The 17057-nt window shown below is 40.5% G+C and overlaps 1 protein-coding gene across 4 annotated transcripts in view; it reads left to right on the top strand.

Moving 5' to 3' along the window:
• The window catches only part of cald1a (caldesmon 1a), a 45485-nt gene that overhangs the window by 17771 nt on the left and 10657 nt on the right, over positions 1-17057 (top strand). For 2 of the 4 annotated variants that reach the window (XR_013298305.1, XM_077593546.1), the window contains exons 2-6: positions 7002-7087; positions 12932-13069; positions 13595-13967; positions 14086-14262; positions 16237-16394. Coding sequence is in view for 3 of the 4 variants with exons in the window: in XM_077593546.1 (XP_077449672.1) it covers positions 7002-7087; positions 12932-13069; positions 13595-13967; positions 14086-14262; positions 16237-16394 (932 nt within the window). In the remaining variant the exon portion in view is untranslated. Of the gene's footprint in view, positions 1-5379; positions 5457-7001; positions 7088-12931; positions 13070-13594; positions 13968-14085; positions 14263-16236; positions 16395-17057 lie in introns of those variants that run through there. The other 2 variants (XM_077593547.1, XM_077593548.1) reach the window with 2 other exon arrangements.

Here is a 17057-nt window from a genome sequence, read left to right on the forward strand (position 1 = left end):
TGATTATTTCGGTGCGTGCGGTCAGCCCGCCGTAAATCCCCAAGAATCTCCCATTCGACGCATTTGGGCCATTCTCGTCGGGGTGGTAGGCTGGCTTTTCGGGACGCTTGGAAGCCAACGCAAGCAGGGAGCAGATGGTTTTGAGATTGAGCCGAGCCGTTTGGACGCAGTGTTGACAACAGAAGCTATTGTGGTTGATTTTTTTTATGCTGTGCTGTTCCTATGTAGACGGATGAAGGAGAAGGAATCTTTTCAATATGTGATAGGTTCATTAATAGATATACTTTAATATAAGAAAGACATCGGAGCACATATATCCAGCTCTACTTGCAAGTGAGAATCCATCCTGACTCGTCCTCGTCACAGATCATTCTCAAGAAACTAATTTAGCAGCAGTCTAAAATCTGTCCTTATTCCTTTGAACGATAGCCAACCTGATGAGGCACAATCAAATGAGCTGATAAATCATCCCGCCGATGTATAGCTCGTCCTTTAAGTGGAAGGCGGAGAGGAGCCGATGACAAATGAAGCTGGGAGAGGCGCAGGTAGATATTTTTTTGGCCACGCTATCCCAAAAAAACTCGGGGGCCAGATGATGACTCTTTACTATTATCCCGGTGACAAAGCGCATCATTTTGTGTGGTAAAAATGGACATTTCTGACTCATTAGTTTGATAAATGATGCACAGACACCCGTAAGTACTGTTTTGTTTTGTTGTCTTTCTATGCTCTGGTGTCAGGAGACTACTTGGCCTGCAGAAAACATTTACTCAACTCAAACTGTCTCACGAGCCTCTGCCAAAACAGCTGTTCACCCTCAGCGCCGACAGGCATGCATTTGGCCTATCGCTAATCCCCCATCGCTACCTCCTCTACTTCTCTTATCGTCTTATTATCACCAGCCAATGATTAACTACCGTTCGTTATCGCTATATCTCAGTCCCTCGTTGGACGGGTTTCATCGTCTCCCCTTTGGGAGCTGGACACGCCGGCTGTCGTTTACCGCGGCAAAATGTCTTTGCGGAGTAAAAGACAGCCTTTTGTCACTCTCTATTCACATTGCTTGAATACCTATCTCCACCTGGACACCTGCACGGCTGCGACTCGGTACATTTTATATGCCGAAGAGACCTCGTCTTAGTCAACATGATAGTTTTGTCTAGAGATATCCAATATTTCTATACTGAAGAAAATATCACGCTGGCATGATGCCTCTCTTATCTAGGTTTTCTTATGCACGGTAGTTGAAAATTTCCAGAAAATTAGGCTACGACTCGCCAATTGCAAAATAGCTTTCACAAGCGGTGTTCTATGTATTGTGTATTTTACGGATTATAACTCGCATATATATATATATATATATATATATATATATATATATATATATATATATATATATATATATATATATATGTATGTACAGATATACATATATGTATATATGTGTGTATAATATATATGTGTATATATGTATATATATATGTACATATATATATATATGTATATATGTATATATGTATATATGCATATATACATATATACTTATATGTACAGATATACATATATATGTACACATACATATATGTATATATATGTGTGTGTATATGTGTATATATATACATATATATATATATATATATATATATATATATATATACACATATATAGATACATGTATACATATATGTATATATGTATACATATATGTATATATATAAATGTATTTTTTTATTTTGGCTGGTGCGACTAGTGAAAAAAATACAGTAAGTTAAAATTCAACAGATTATTTTTTGTTTATTGTCACTCTGTGTTAGGATTTAGAAATTAGGAAATGTTTCCTTGCCATATAAACTGAGTACTGGCTGATTGAACTAACTGTTGGACAAACACTGTGACTGAATAATGAGCTAGATATCTCAACAATTCAGTCATTCACTCCATATTTGGATGTTAAGGTAGCGTTGTTTGTGTCTGTGGGCAAGGGCCAATTAGCACTGGCTACGCATGCAAGTGTAATTAAAACGAGCCCAGGACACTAAGCACAAGTGACAAGGCCTCCAAACAGCACCAGTCTAATCACACACTTTACGGGGGACGCCAAGGGAAACACAGTCCATTAGTTACTCCAGACTGTCCCTTGGAATAAAAAAATATGGTGGTGAATAAAACGACTAAAAGATAAGGTTGATCCACAGAACCAACACATACGGGCTCGTATAGCAAGACTTAACAAGACTGAGAGATGTGCTACGGCTTTGGCTGTAACTAATGATACGTTTAATAGGTTTTATTGAATAAATGCAATATCAGAAGAATTTTCGGGCTTTTAAATGGAATACGCTAAGTAAAGGACCCAGGGGGAGGCCCCTGGCCTGCATAAAATGATGTGCGTAGCAGTAGAGAGACCACCCACAGTTTTTGCAAAAGCTAACAGGCAGAATGAGAGGGAGAAAAGGAAGACAGAAATTCATAGTGTTGAGCAACCCGAAGTGCAAATATGGTGAAACTTTTCTTCTTTTCCAACCACTCCCTTCCTGTCCATCCATCGTTTGTCCTTTTTATTCTCCTCCAGTGACAGATTTAGCAAAGTGTGATTTGGCTGCTGTTGAAACATTTTCCGAAAGCCATTATAATGCAGTGGCGGTCCGTGCATTTTCTCGTAGCGCCTTCAACGGGTAAAATCCGCTTCCTAGCAGCATTTAATGATTAAATACAAATACTGGAGCTTTTCAGACTTTACAACCGGGCCGGGGGGTGATTTTCCCGGGAAAAGACAGCGATGGACGTCAATGGCGAAACGGCAAAAAATGCACTAAAATGGGGTAAAATCCACTTCCTGCAGCATTTAGTGATTAAATACAAACACTGGAGCTTTTCAGATATCAGAACCGGACCCACAATTGAAATATTATTTCGGAGTATAGCCATATTTTACTCACCAAAAATCATTTTTAACTGTTCACAATATCCATCCTCCTTTCTTCCTTCTTTTCTATCGCCATCGAAGCTAATGCTGAAAGTCGAGCCTCTCATGTCGTATTTCTGGCATAGTCCGTCTTGAAAATGGCTTTAAATCAACACAACAATATATTTGCTTGTGCAGCTCGCTACAGATACAGTTTGGTAGCTCTGGCTAATCACTAGCCAATCATAGTTGGTGAAAGCGATGACGTATCCCTACGCCTGCGAGAAGGCCTTGGTGTCACCAAATCAAATTCTGATTGGTTAAAGCAACAGTCTTATCGACGCTTGTTTAATGCAGCAGAGCCTGCAGAACTGATTGTGAAGGCCTTGAGGCAGATTTCTGACCCTGGCAACAAATAATGGCGGAAATGTGATTGGTTAAATGCTTCAATATGAAAACACACATCTGGAAGCAGTGCAACCAGGGGGGAAAGCAATGATAGGAAGCTAACAGACCATTTGGAATTATTTAATAAGTATTAATGGACAAAATATAATACATATATGATTCAGATATTTCTTAGGCCAGCAGAGAAGGCCCTGACGGCCCGCCACTGTTATAATGAAACACAATGATAACGGATGAATCTCCTCACCAAGTCGAATTAGCAATGAAATTTGACCTCCAACGCACAATGAATGAAAACACCCATCAGGTATATTTTTCCCGACAGAAACCCTTACTCCATTTGTACCCAAATTCTACTACTTTGGACATGATGTCCTTGTAGCTATGCTAGGAATGTGTATGTTTTTTTCCTCACCCTGACGAAACGACCAGTTAGAACAAAGTTCTCTTCTGTGTTTTGTGTCAGTGGTATTTTAAATTTAAGGAACGCCAGCCGAGAGCTCAGTTTCTCACAGTGTGATAACCTCGAGCAAAAATATAGCGGTATGTTACTATCAAAATAAATGTTATTTTGAAAAATTGGTCACTAAAAGCGCAAGTTATATTTTTTAACACTATATAATATGTACAAATATACACGTTTTTTTGAATAGTGTCGGTGTGGGCTACTTTTTGGATTTATTTAATAAGGGACAGCACATATTAATGAACATATTCATATTCATTTTAATGAACACACATGTAGATATGTAAGCTTTTGTCACAAGATGGAATCAAAACCTAGTTTCCTAAACCTGACCGCTATGTGGGACTACTTTCCTTTCAACTCTAAATATAATAAGAGCATTCTGTTATATTTGTTAACAACAAATTTCCAAATTTATTACAAAAAAAAAAAAAAAATAACATTTTTATATACTGGGAGCCTTATTTTTTTGCATTTTTTTTAGATTTCGTACCAGATTGGTATGAGGAAAAAATATCCTGGCGGCCCGCCGGGCTTATAAAACACTAGGACAATCCTTGTCTTATAACAGGGGTGTCAGACTCGGGTTGGTTCGCGTCCCGCTTTAATGTCAACCTGATTTCACGTGGGCCGGACCATTTTAGATATATTTAGATATTTTTTTTATAAACAGATTAAAAGCACTGGATTAAAAGCCCTGAATATTCAGTTTTTGATAGATCTAAAACAATGTTTATTTTAGCTTTTTTTTAAATATATTTTTAGATTTTACAAAATGATTTTTGAACTAAAAACACAGAAAAAATGGATTAAAAAATGACAATTATTGAATTAAAAGGGGGAAAATCAGGAAATGTAATATACATCTATACGCTTCATTTTAATTTGATCCTAAAACAGAAAGTCGGCACTCATGATTTACTTTCCCGGGCCACACAAAATGATGCGGCGGAACAGATTTGGCCCCCGGGCCGCCACTTTGACACATGTGGCATAGAGTATTTGTTTGAGCAGCGAGTACTACTAGCACAAGCTATAACGCAGAAGTAATACCAAATATTTGAGGTTATTGAAGGGCTATGAACAAAGAACAAAGAAATTAGAGCACTAATTATTCTGTATTAATTTTTTTTGACCTGATTGTTTATTCACAAAGTAAATGGTCGACAGAATGATCAATTTATAAAATATTCCATTGTGATAAACTCATTGAAAACACAATGCCATATTTCTGACCCCTGTGACCTTTGACCGTGGCCTTTTATCATATAACCTACCCTGCACATTTGATTACAATATGAATCTTAGTTCAATATGATAACCTCCATGCAGGCCGAATTCCTTTTTGGGTGTCTGTGACCTTTGACCCCAAAACTTCATGGCTCCTGTTGCAAACAACCTGCAAAAACATGAGCTTGCTAACCAGCTAGTCAGAAAGGAAAGGAAAGAAGGCACCGGATGTGAGGCCTAAGAGCCGAGTCATGTCCTCAGAGAGCGTTTTTTTTTCCTTTTTTTCTGGGTAAACAACACAGGAAGAAGATCATTGATGGATAGAAGGAGGGACGAGAAGCCGGGGAAGGGAAGGGAAGGGAAGGGGGCAGGAATTTTTCTAGTCTGCTCTGTGGGAGAAACGGTTCCTGATATGTCAGCGGCGTAAAGGAACAGACTTCATTGAAGGTACTGTCTGATCCTTTTGGTTCTGCATCATCACATTGTGGATAAAGAGGCGCTTTTGGAGAAACCTTGGTGTATTTCTCTTGTCTTTCCTCCGAGGGCTTAATTAGTTTGTTTTATTCTGCTGGGCCGTGCACTGGTGAGCACAGATCAGTCTTGGGTGGTCTCCCCGCCCAGCCACCCTCACACGTACCCCCCTCAGTGGGTATTTTTCGGGAGAGTGCTTTTAACGTCCTGCGGTGACTTGTCCTTCCGCCTTTTCTGCCTGTTTTGCGCTGCAGTCTTTTCTCGTCTCGGCACCGATTGCGCTCAGATCTTGGATTAGGGTTGCCACAAATGATTATTTTGGAGTCGACTAATAGATTTTTGGGGGGGGGTTCATGTGTCAGACTCATGAACTCGCATAGAAATCATGTTCATGCCGAAACAGATGTTGTCAAATATGTGTGTGATCGTCTGCTTTCTTTAAGGACTGAAGAAATCAGACAATATTTTTATTCTGTGTTTTTTTTTATTTAGTTTTTATTTTAACGTATTCTTAAAGAAAGGCTGAAGTAGAAAAGTCATATCCTACTAACAACTTTTTGAAATCAAATGTATTTGTCTCTTATTTCAAGATTCTTAACAAACGTGAGACAATCATTGGTTTTTCCATTGTGTCAATCTTCATTCAAAAATGAATGTTTTAAGAATGTGAAACTTTCTGATTTTAGGATTATAAATGTATTGAAATAACTAAATGACTGATACATGCTTTTTTGCTGTTTAATTTAAGAAATACTTTTTAAATTAAAGGGCAAAAAAACTATTTTTCACTAATCTATTGTTTTTTTCCAAAACTATTGAACTATTATGCACCTTCAAAAACAAGCCCTTGTTTGTCTATACAGTGGTACCTCGAGATACGAGCATTTTTTGCACGGCAATGCGCTCGTAACATAACATAAACACATTTAAATGAACTTGGATTACGATGCAGACACTCAAAAATAAGTTTAATCGAACCTAACACTAAACTTAATTCTAATTTTGTTTGACATTTTGAAACCTTTCTTCTCCCGGGTTGGCTCTTTTTGCCCCGCCTCCACACTGACTTTCAGTCAATATCGAGGGTTGTTTCAGTTTGTAATCCCTTCAAAATATTCCGAAAATGATGCACACAAATGTCCTCACAATAGGATAACGCACGAGAAGTAGTATATACGCCATTCGCACTGACTAACGGGGAAAAAAACACTGAAAAAAATGCAACGCTCCGCCCATTGCTCGCAGAGACATTACAAAGAGGGAGTTGCAACCAGAGACATTACACAAGGGAGTTGCGGGGAGAGAGACAGTGGCCATTATGTTCTTATGAGCAGCCTCTCGCGTCCGCTGTCTGCTCGTATATCAAAATTTGTCTCGTATCTCAAGATAAATATTTCCCCGAAATTTTACTCGTATCTCGAATTGCTCGTATGTCGGGCCACTTGTATGTCGAGGTACCACTGTACAAGCAATCTAAAAAAAATTACAAATAAAAACAAACCACTTTCTGTCACCTGCCAGGGTACAACCATGGATGAAATGGACTTTGAGCGCCGCCGGGAGCTGAGGAGGCAAAAGCGGGAGGAGATGCGCCTGGAGGCTGAACGGTAAGCCCTACCACCACCGGCGTGACCTTTCCCCAAAATGTCCGGACCTTTGCTGGATCCCAGCCAGTGTATAAAATCTTCCTACCTAAGAGAACTTAGTAGCGCCAAGTTACGTTCTCCGGTGTGGATGCCAGTGTTGGTATTGTTTGAAAAGCTCAAGGCCTCCTTGAGCTCTTTTTAAAAACCTCATTTGGCAACCAGGCTCTCTCCGGTTGTAGGAGGAGAGAGAAAAAAAGGTGGCTAACCAATCAGATAAGCATGGTGATGACCTTTAAGTGGGACCGCTCAATCATGCCCTTTCAATTTTGTCTCCCAGATATGAAGGCCCTCTGAACTTCCCTTTGATTCAATGGAGCAAATTGATTAGACTAAAGCCCGTTCCAACAAGTGATTGAGTGGTAACGTGCCAAGCGCAGGCATAAAAGATTGTAAAAGGCTTTTTTATTTTCTTCTATAATAGCGAGAACAACGTGCCAAGCCTCGCTTCCCGCTTTCCTCTAGTTTAACAAAAGTTTCCTCATCAATGCGGAAGCCTGAGGCCATTTAGAAAGAGTTTGATAAGGATGGAAATAACAGACAAGGTCAGTCCTCTACTCTATCTCGGAGAAGTGTCTCACTAAGACTTTTTTTTTTACTCTACAAAGTCATTATGAAAACGCAACTTTAGTATTGCTCATTTGAATGATATTCTGTTTTTGATTGTTAACTTGTGGAGCAAGTGTTTGGGAATGCCTTGGGGCTGGTCGGTTAACTCCTCGGTTGATTTCATGGCATTTCTGGGTCACTTTTTTGTTCATTTTTGGGCGTATTCCGCATCTGTTTGATTTCAGGCCATTTCATCTTGATTTGGTGGACATATTTCAGGTCAGGTTCTTTTGATTTGGGGACTTCACCAAGTCGCTTCCTATTGATTTGTGGATCCCTGTCTGTTCATTTCTTGTAATTCGAAGTCACTTCCTGTTGACTGTGTTTCACAGAGTTGATTTTGGGTCGCTTCCTGATGGTTTGGGCCAATTTCCTTTCACTCCCTGTGGATTTTTGATAACGAAAATGAGCACCAACATAATGTTGAAATAGGCGTTGTCATACCCTAGTCCAGGGGTAGGGAACCTATGGCTCGGGAGCCACATGTGGCTCTTTTGATGGTTGCATATGGCTCTAAGCTTAAATATGGAAACCGGTGGTGAGAGAGCCGAGTCCCGAATGCACCAATAGGAACGTCACATCGGCACTGTGGCATTGACTTTTTTTTTCATTAGAGTCTTCTGCATCTATTCTCTCATTGATACTAATTGATATTCATTGATTAGCAACAGCGTAACAATGTTGTCAAAAGAATTCAAAGACTTTTTGTACTTTAAAAGTGGTAAAATGACTTTAAAAAATTGGCACATTTTCATGTATTTTGACTTTTAAATTGTGAGTATGGCTCTCAAGGAATAACATTTGAAAATAGTAATTGTTTATGGCTCTCTTTCAAAAAGGTTCCCGACCACTGCCCTAGTCCAAGGGTGTCAAACTCGGTCGGGTTGGTTCGCGGGCCGCATTAACGTCAACTCGATTTCATGTGGGCCGGAACATTATAGATATAATATTTAGATTTATTTTTACTTTTTAATTGGATTATAAGAACTGGATGAAAAGCCCGAAATATTCCGTTTTTTATAGATCTAAAACAATGTTTATTTGCGCATTTTTTTCTTAGTAAGGGAAAACGTCTTATAATCATTTGTTTTTCATTTCAAATGGAAACAAAATATTCTTTTGAATTATTTTCAATATTAAAGTGGAAAACCGGAAATATTTTAATATATTTATTTTTACATTTTACAAAATGCTTTTTGACCTAAAAACACCAAAAGAAAAAAAATGGATAAAAATTTGCAATTATTGATTTAAAAGGGGGAAATCAGAAAATTTAATATACTTCTATACTCTTCATTTTAATTTGATCCTAAAACAGAAAGTCGGCACTCATGATTTACTTACTCGGGCCGCACAAAATGATGCAGCGGGCCAGATTTGGCCCCCGGGCCGCCACTTTGACACCTGTGCCCTAGTCTTTCCTATTCTCCCTCTTGGATAGCAATGGCCGTCAAAAGCACTGATAAACTCAAAATACAAGCAATATGTATTGAATGATGAGGACGTATCCTATTTCATCCTCCAAATATATTGTAAATCGGCGCAGTGTTTAGGAGATGATTCAAGTTGAGCCTAAGCACATTTTCAGACATCAAATTGGATCGTAGTACACATCAAAAATTCAATTTGGCGGGCTACGTTTCTGTATTAACTCAGTTGGCTGCTTCTGCTAGTGATTAAAAAAAAATGATTACATCTCCACATTGCTTTCCATTCTGCCAAAATAGCAAAACATATTTACACAACCTCCTAGTCAAAACCACATGTCACGGCGTTAGCTTGGGCGCAGCCATTCAATTAACCGCCGAGTGCGTGCGGATGGAACGACGAAGGCCTGACGGAGAGCGTTCGTTTGGACGGAGCCAAAGTTCTGCTGCTTTTGGACGGAGCCCGAGCCGTCGTCTGTCAATCTGTGTCCGCTCCCTTCCTCTTCGGAAGGGCTGAGGAAATAACTAACACCCATCCTTTGGGGAATGACCCTCGCCATCTGGGGGGGGGGGCTCCCAAAAAAGGGCGGTCACTGTCCATCAAATTAATGATCTACGGGCTAAAAATGGTCTTCATTCTGATTTCGTTTTTAGCCTTTCAAAAGTCAATCTTTTTTTTGTTTAACTTTTTTTTCACTTATATTTCATGAAATCAATATTTACTCTTTCCCTATTCGATCAAATCAAAAAGGTTTTAAGGCAAGGGTGTCAGACTCGGGTTGGTTCGCAGGCCGCGTTAACGTCAGACCGTACAGATACAGTGGTACCTCGACATACGAGTGGCCCGACATATGAGCAATTCGAGATACGAGTAAAATTTCGGGCAAATATTTATCTTGAGATACGAGACTAATTTGGATATACGAGCAGACAGCGGACGCGAAATGCTGCTCATCTCAGAACATCATGGCCTCTGTCTCTCTCCCCGCAACTCCCTCATGTAATGTCTCTGGTCGCAACTCCCTCTTTGTAATGTCTCTGCGAGCACTGGGCAGAGCGTTGCATTTTTTTCAGTGTTTTTTTCCCCCGTTAGTCAGTGCGAATGGCGTATATACTACTTCTCGTTAGCAAGTGGTCGTGCGTTATCCTATTGTGAGGACATTTGTGTGCATCATTTTGGGAATATTTTGAAGGGAATACAAACTCAAACAACCCTCGATATTGACTGAAAGTCAGTGTGGAGGCGGGGCAAAAATAGCCATCCCGGCTGGGAGAAGAAAGGTATCAAAATGTCAAACAAAATTAGAATTAAGTTTAGTGTTAGGTTCGATTAAACTTATTTTGGAGTGTGTCTGCATCGTAATCCAAGTTCATTTAAATGTGTTTGTTATTTTACCAGCGCGTTGCCGGGCAAAAAGTCCCCCCTCTCTCTCCCCCCTTCAAAATCCGTATAATTTTAGTACTATTAAACACATTTTAGTAATATTAAACCACTAGTTATGTGTTACTTTGTTAATAGATGGCGAATTAGAACAAACAAAACGTTTTTCCAATCTAATATCTTGTTTTTGGTGTTTTTTCAGAGGGTTGGAAGGAATTAATTTGTTTTTAGTTCATTTCAATGGGAAACGGTCATTTGAGTTACGAGAAGAATCGGCATACGAGCTCAGTCCCGGAACGAATTAAGCTCGTATCTCGAGGTACCACTGTATCGCGTTTTGATTTGAATGCTAAATGACCGCATACGATGTCCGTCCCCCCTTCCACTTGAATTAGACACGTACTCATGCTCGACCAGTTCATGATGTCATTGTAGGTAGCGATACTAGTTTCGATGCAACTTAAACAAAGATTTAGGGGAATTCAAGCAGAGACCATCGTGGGAATGGGTCAGCATTTCTGACAGCCCAAACTCCGCCTCCAGCCTTCCCCTCCTCCTCGGCATGTTCATTTTTTCCTCTCTTTACCAAGTAGGGGTGAAAAAGTCTTTTCTCCCAGGCTTTCAGAGGCAATGCGTCGCCGTAAGGAAAATATTTAGACATACTTCAGCACATTCCTTTTCAGCGCCCTGCTGTAAATCGTGTTTTCGGTCGCTTGTGATGAAATCGGTCGATTGGGCTCACCTCGAAACGTTCTCCTTTTTCATTTCACTCCCTCAAGGGGCCTAAGTGAGGAAAAAGGGGATATTAAAGTGGGGCTTTTGGTGCACGCCGCATGATTGGCAGGAATGCAAATTCAGCTTTTGGAAGTTTGTTTTCCTCTCCTGCCGAGGAATCTTGACTCTTTTGTGCCATTTTTAGCTTTAGTTTGTCGTATTGGTTCTCATGACATTTGCTGGCATTTTCTGGGACAGCGCAGTCCTGCGGGAGTTTAGGCAATGGCGTCGCCATGTTTTCGCTGCGTCTCCGAGTGCGTGGGGAGGCGACATCAGTTGTGTTTTAGTCATGTTCTTTGTACTTTAAGGGGAAGTTGAAGTGGGGTTAAGATTACAGAGTTTGTCTCAGTACACCAGGCACAGTTTTTTTATAAAGTCTTGAATTTCCATGAACCACATTTTGGGAGTCAATCGGTACATGAACTGTCTCAAAAGCCTTAAATCACAGGTGTTAAAGTGGCGGCCCAGGGGCCAAACCTGGCCCACCGCATCATTTTGTGTGGCCCGGGAAAGTAAATCATGAGTGCCGACTTTCTGTTTTAGGATCAAATTAAAATGAAGAGTATAGATGTATATTAAATTTCCTGATTTTCCCCCTTTTAAATCAATAATTGTCATTTTTTAATCCATTTTTTCTGTTTTTAGTTCAAAAATCATTTTGTAAAATCTAAAAATATATATAGAAAAAGCTAAAATAAACATTGTTTTAGATCTATAAAAAAAACTGAATAATCATGGATTTTAATCCATTTATAAAAAGTCTATCTAAGTTTATCTAAAATGGTCCGGCCCACATGAAATCGAGTTGACGTTAACGCGGCCCGCGAACCAACCCAAGTCTGACACCCCTGCCTTAAATAGTCCTTTTAAGGTGACCGTATTTTTGGTTTTTTAAGGATCTCTATTGCTAACATTTTTGAAGACAAACTCAAGATATTTTTCTGTATTTAAATGAAATGATTTCAATATACTTCACTTATTGTATGACCACTTTTTTTAATAATATATGTACACAATTTGCTTTAATGTTCCAGAATTTTTGGAGATAAATACCTGCCCATACATCAACGAATCAATTTAATCCCAAAAATATATCTTATAAACGTTATCATTTCAAAATAATACACAGTCTTTAATAAAAAAAACTCAATTCTCTGTTATGTTTTTTTTTTAAATAGCGCTGACGTCACACCTTAAAACTGGACTCGGAAAATCCAATTCCCAAACTATTTTACCACTAAAACCAGTGAAAGAAGAATGTCAACCGATACTTTAGAACTTCCTCATCCAAGGTTAATCATTGGCCGACCGATGCAAGTGATGTCACCGTCCATGTTGGTCTTCTGCTCTGTTTCGACAAAGTTCGGAAAGCCCAGGATGTCGACGATCTGCAAAACCTCACGTAAACCCAAAGCGGTTTTAGCGCGCCACGCGTGTTGCAAATAATACGTTAGCTAGCCGTGCAGATCAAGTGGCAATTTTGTGGATGTCGTGGCTTTAGGGAGAAAAAACAATGCGATTTAATGTGTGATATCTTCCGGCAAGTCGGCATTTCGGAAATACCGAGTCAATATCGTTTTCCCGATATTCCAGACGTTTCTTTCTCCCCTCTGCCAGGATGTCAAAAAACGATGATGATGAGGAGGAGGCGGCCCGGGAGAGGAGGCGCCGGGCTCGCCAGGAGAGAATTCGGGCCAGGGAGCTTGAAGAAGCCCCCTCACAGGCCGAGAGCCCGGTGGTGACCAACTGCTACAGGTGACGGTGTTGTGTGCACGAGTATACTTCATTACCCAGAAAGCCGCCTTTTTGCCCATGCATGCGCGTTGTGCGTTTTCTGGTCCATGTGTAGGCAAAAGAAACCGTTCAGTGCTCGTAGATATCTGTTATACACAAAAGAGATGCGCAAGACAGTGCCGTGGCCACCTGGCTTGGTCGCATCTCGAAATTTTTATCGTATATAGGGCGAATTATTCAATCGAAATTTTCATCGTATCTCGAGCATGTCGTAGGTAGAGCTGATCGTAGGTCGAGGTACCACTGTATAATAAACATTAAATGAGTCCGCTGGAATGGCCTCCGCGAGCCCGACCCAGATAAGCGGAGTTGAAAATGATTGAATCCACTAGGAGAGTATGTCATCGTATTTTTGACTCCCAAAGTTTTCAGACTGTAAATCGGACTTTTTGGGCAAATCTACAATTGATACGCCAGTGCGACTTACATTATGCCTGAAAAGGTCCGTTGACCGTTATTCCGTAAAAACATGGTTTCTCCCGACAGCGTGACAGAGAACGCCTCCTCGCTGAGCAGCTCTTTCGGCGGTGGCGGCGAGGACGAGGACCAAGCACTTCTGGAGCGCATGGCCAAGCGCGAGGAGCGCCGGCAGCGGCGCCTGAAGGAGGCGCTGGAACGACAGAGACAGCCGGAGGAGGTGGAAGGCCAAGATGTCGTCAGCGTGGAGAAGAACAAACCGGAGCAGGAATACGGAGAAGAGGAGCAGGGGCCTTACTACTCCTCCTGGCGCCAGGAGAAGATGTACGGTCAGGAAAGAGAGGAGAAGGAAGAGGAGGAGGTCAGAGAGGACGATGTGGAAGCAGCTCCGGCGGAGGAGAATGTGGAGGACAAACCCAGGAGATCTTACTTCATAGAAGAGGTGAGGATATTTGTCGTTTGTAAGGATTTGACTTCCACAGGATGCTTTGCTAGCAATTTAGCGATGGGGACTAGCGTTACCATGGAGACACAAGTGTGATGATGGCCCTTTTTCATAGGAGCAAGCAGAGGACGCAACGCATTCAGTAGTCAGTACATATGAGGCAGAGTCCGCAGCTCTAATGGCTGAAGAGGCGACCGAGGCCGCTTTTCTAGACTTCAGAACATGTAGGATTCCCAGAAATGACAGTGCAGCGGACAATGAGATGTGTGAGGACAAAGAGGTATCGTACGCGGTAAGGCCACTTTGAGTCCGGATGTGCCTGAGCACAAGCACGCTTAAGTCACTTTAGGACATTTCACTTGGATTTGAGCCAGTGAAAATAGGGAAACTGCATCACTGTTCACAAGCTTAAGTTTACATCCATGTTCATTTCCGTGTGTTGAATTGAATGGAATGCTTTTATTGTCTTTGCACAAGTAGAATGAGATTTCACCACCATGTGCACAAATAACAACAACAAACAGACACATAAATAATCAATAAATAAGTACCGTATTTTCACGACTATACGGCGCATCGTATTTTTAGCCGCAGTGTCAGTAACGAGTGCTATTTCTGTATTTTAAACACACAAAGGACGCACCGTTTTTATAGACGCAGCCAGGAATGGCAAAACATACACCAGCTTAAACATATGGACACACGCTAAAAACACGTTTTTAAAAAGGCAACGGAAGCAAAACTGAGTTCGGTTTTACTTTATTTAACTATTTTACAATGTACTCACATCATCATTTCATTTTCGTGACGGCGAGCCATGAATAAAGCCATGCGGTCGCTTGACATACGCCTCACGTAGCCATAATCTCATGTTGCGGTTCGATATTCATCCATATATAATGTATATATATATATAGTTCGCAGTCTAGCTTTGAATGCTCTGTTGACGCCAACATCTAGCAGCAGGATTTCATTTGTAAATCGAGCCGAAATGACGGCGAGCACCAAATTAGTGTGCTCGCCGTCATACTGGGTGTATTGACAAAATAACTATATATCCCAGCAGCCACTGCGCATTACTTTTTCTACGGGAAAATAGTAGAGTCAGGGGCTGCTTGCCGTAGTTGTCCTATCGACTGATTTATTTTATTTTATCGTGATAACAATTTTAGTATTGGTTCATATATAAAGCGCACTGGATTATAAGGCGCCCTGTCTATTTTGGAGAAAATTTAAGACTTTTATGTGCGCCTTATAGTCGTGAAAATACGGTAGTCCAAGTGAGATTAGCAGATTGTTCCGTCTGAAGTCCAGGATGAGTTTCATGGTTTTGGTGATGTTCAGCGCCAAGTTGTTGAGAGCGCACCACTCAACAACAAACAAACACATAGATAATGATCAATAAATAAGTCATAAGTGGTACAAAGGGACTAAAGTGGCTTGATTAGGTCCTAGGTGCAGAACTCGAGTTGAGTTGGGGAGAAAATGTCCTTGAGTCTGTTTGTCTTGGCTGTTATGGCCCTGTAGAGCAGGGGTGTCAGACTCGGGTTGGTTCGCGGGCCGCGTTAACGTCAACTCAATTTCATGTGGGCCGGACCATTTTAGATCTAATATTTCGATTTTTTTTTTTTATAAATGGATTGAAAGAACTGGATTAAAAGCCCTGAATATTCAGTTTTTATAGATCTAAAACAATGTTTATTTTAGCTTTTCTTAATATTTTTAGATTTTACAAAATGATTTTTGAACTAAAAACACAATTATTGATTTAAAAGGGGAAAATCAGGAAATTTAATATACATCTATACTCTTCATTTTAATTTGATCCTAAAACACAAAGTCGGCACTCATGATTGACTTTCCCTGGCCACACAAAATGATGCGGCGGGCCCGATTTGGCCCCCGGGCCGCCACTTTGACACGTGCTGTAGAGCCTAGAATTTAGGGCTTCCGCTATCAATTATTGAAGTCATCGAGTCAGCTTTCCGTAAACAAAGTCTTTCTGTTTACAATGACATTTAATTTGAGCTGTCCATTGGTGCCAAGGTTATAAGTACAACACAGGCCATAAAACTAATATATTTATTATATATACATACATGGAGTGGTCACTTATTTTTCTATATTTTGGGTAGCATGTCTTCACTTCAATTGCACTTATTTCATATGCACTTCAAGAATGTTGTATGTATTTTTCACCTATTCTTCCTGGATATTGTGCTAAGCTATATCTGTTCTTTTTGTGTGTGTGTGCGCGGGGGTGCAGATGAACGAGCGAAGCTTTAGCAGGAATGAGAGGAAGCAGAACGGAGGCCTGTACGACGATGGGCAGCAGGAAGAGGAGCAAGACGAGGGGCAGGAAGAGGAGGAGCAAGAGGAGGAAGCTGCGACTGTACTCCACAGGAAATATGAAAGAATGTTCAGGTACCAACGTGGAGATTGTACAGATTACACGGATCAATGTTAACATCTTTATTAGGGGACTACAGTGGTACCTCTACATAGGAGCTTGTATCGTTCCGGGACTGAGCTCATATGTCGATCTTCTCGTAACTCGAACGAACGTTTCCCATTGAAATGAACTAAAAACAAATTAATTCATTCCAACCCTCTGAAAAAACACCCAAAACTGGATATTGGATTGGAAAAAATGTTTATTTCTTCTAATTCTCCATCTATTAACAAAGTAACACATAACTAGTGGTTTAATAGTAATACAATGTGTTTAATAGAACTAAAATTAGACGGGTTAGGGTCGCACCGAGAGGGCGGGGGGGGAGTTTCGGGGGGACTTTCCACGACAACGCACTCGTAACCGAACAAACAAATTTCAATGAACTTGGATTAATATATACAGGCCCAAATCAAACATACGTTTAATGTAACTTTACACAACTGAATTCTAATTTTGTTTTATTTTTTTACCTTCGTTCTGGCCGGGTTAGCTGTTTGCCACACCTCCACCCTCATGTTCGCTATCAATGGGCTGTTTGCCGTTGTATTCCCTTCAAAATATTCCGGAAATGATGCACACAAATGTCCTCACAATAGGATAATGCAGGACCACTTGCCAACGAGAAGTAGTCT

This window comes from Stigmatopora argus, chromosome 23 (genome assembly GCF_051989625.1).
Source record: "Stigmatopora argus isolate UIUO_Sarg chromosome 23, RoL_Sarg_1.0, whole genome shotgun sequence".
NCBI lineage: Eukaryota > Metazoa > Chordata > Actinopteri > Syngnathiformes > Syngnathidae > Stigmatopora > Stigmatopora argus.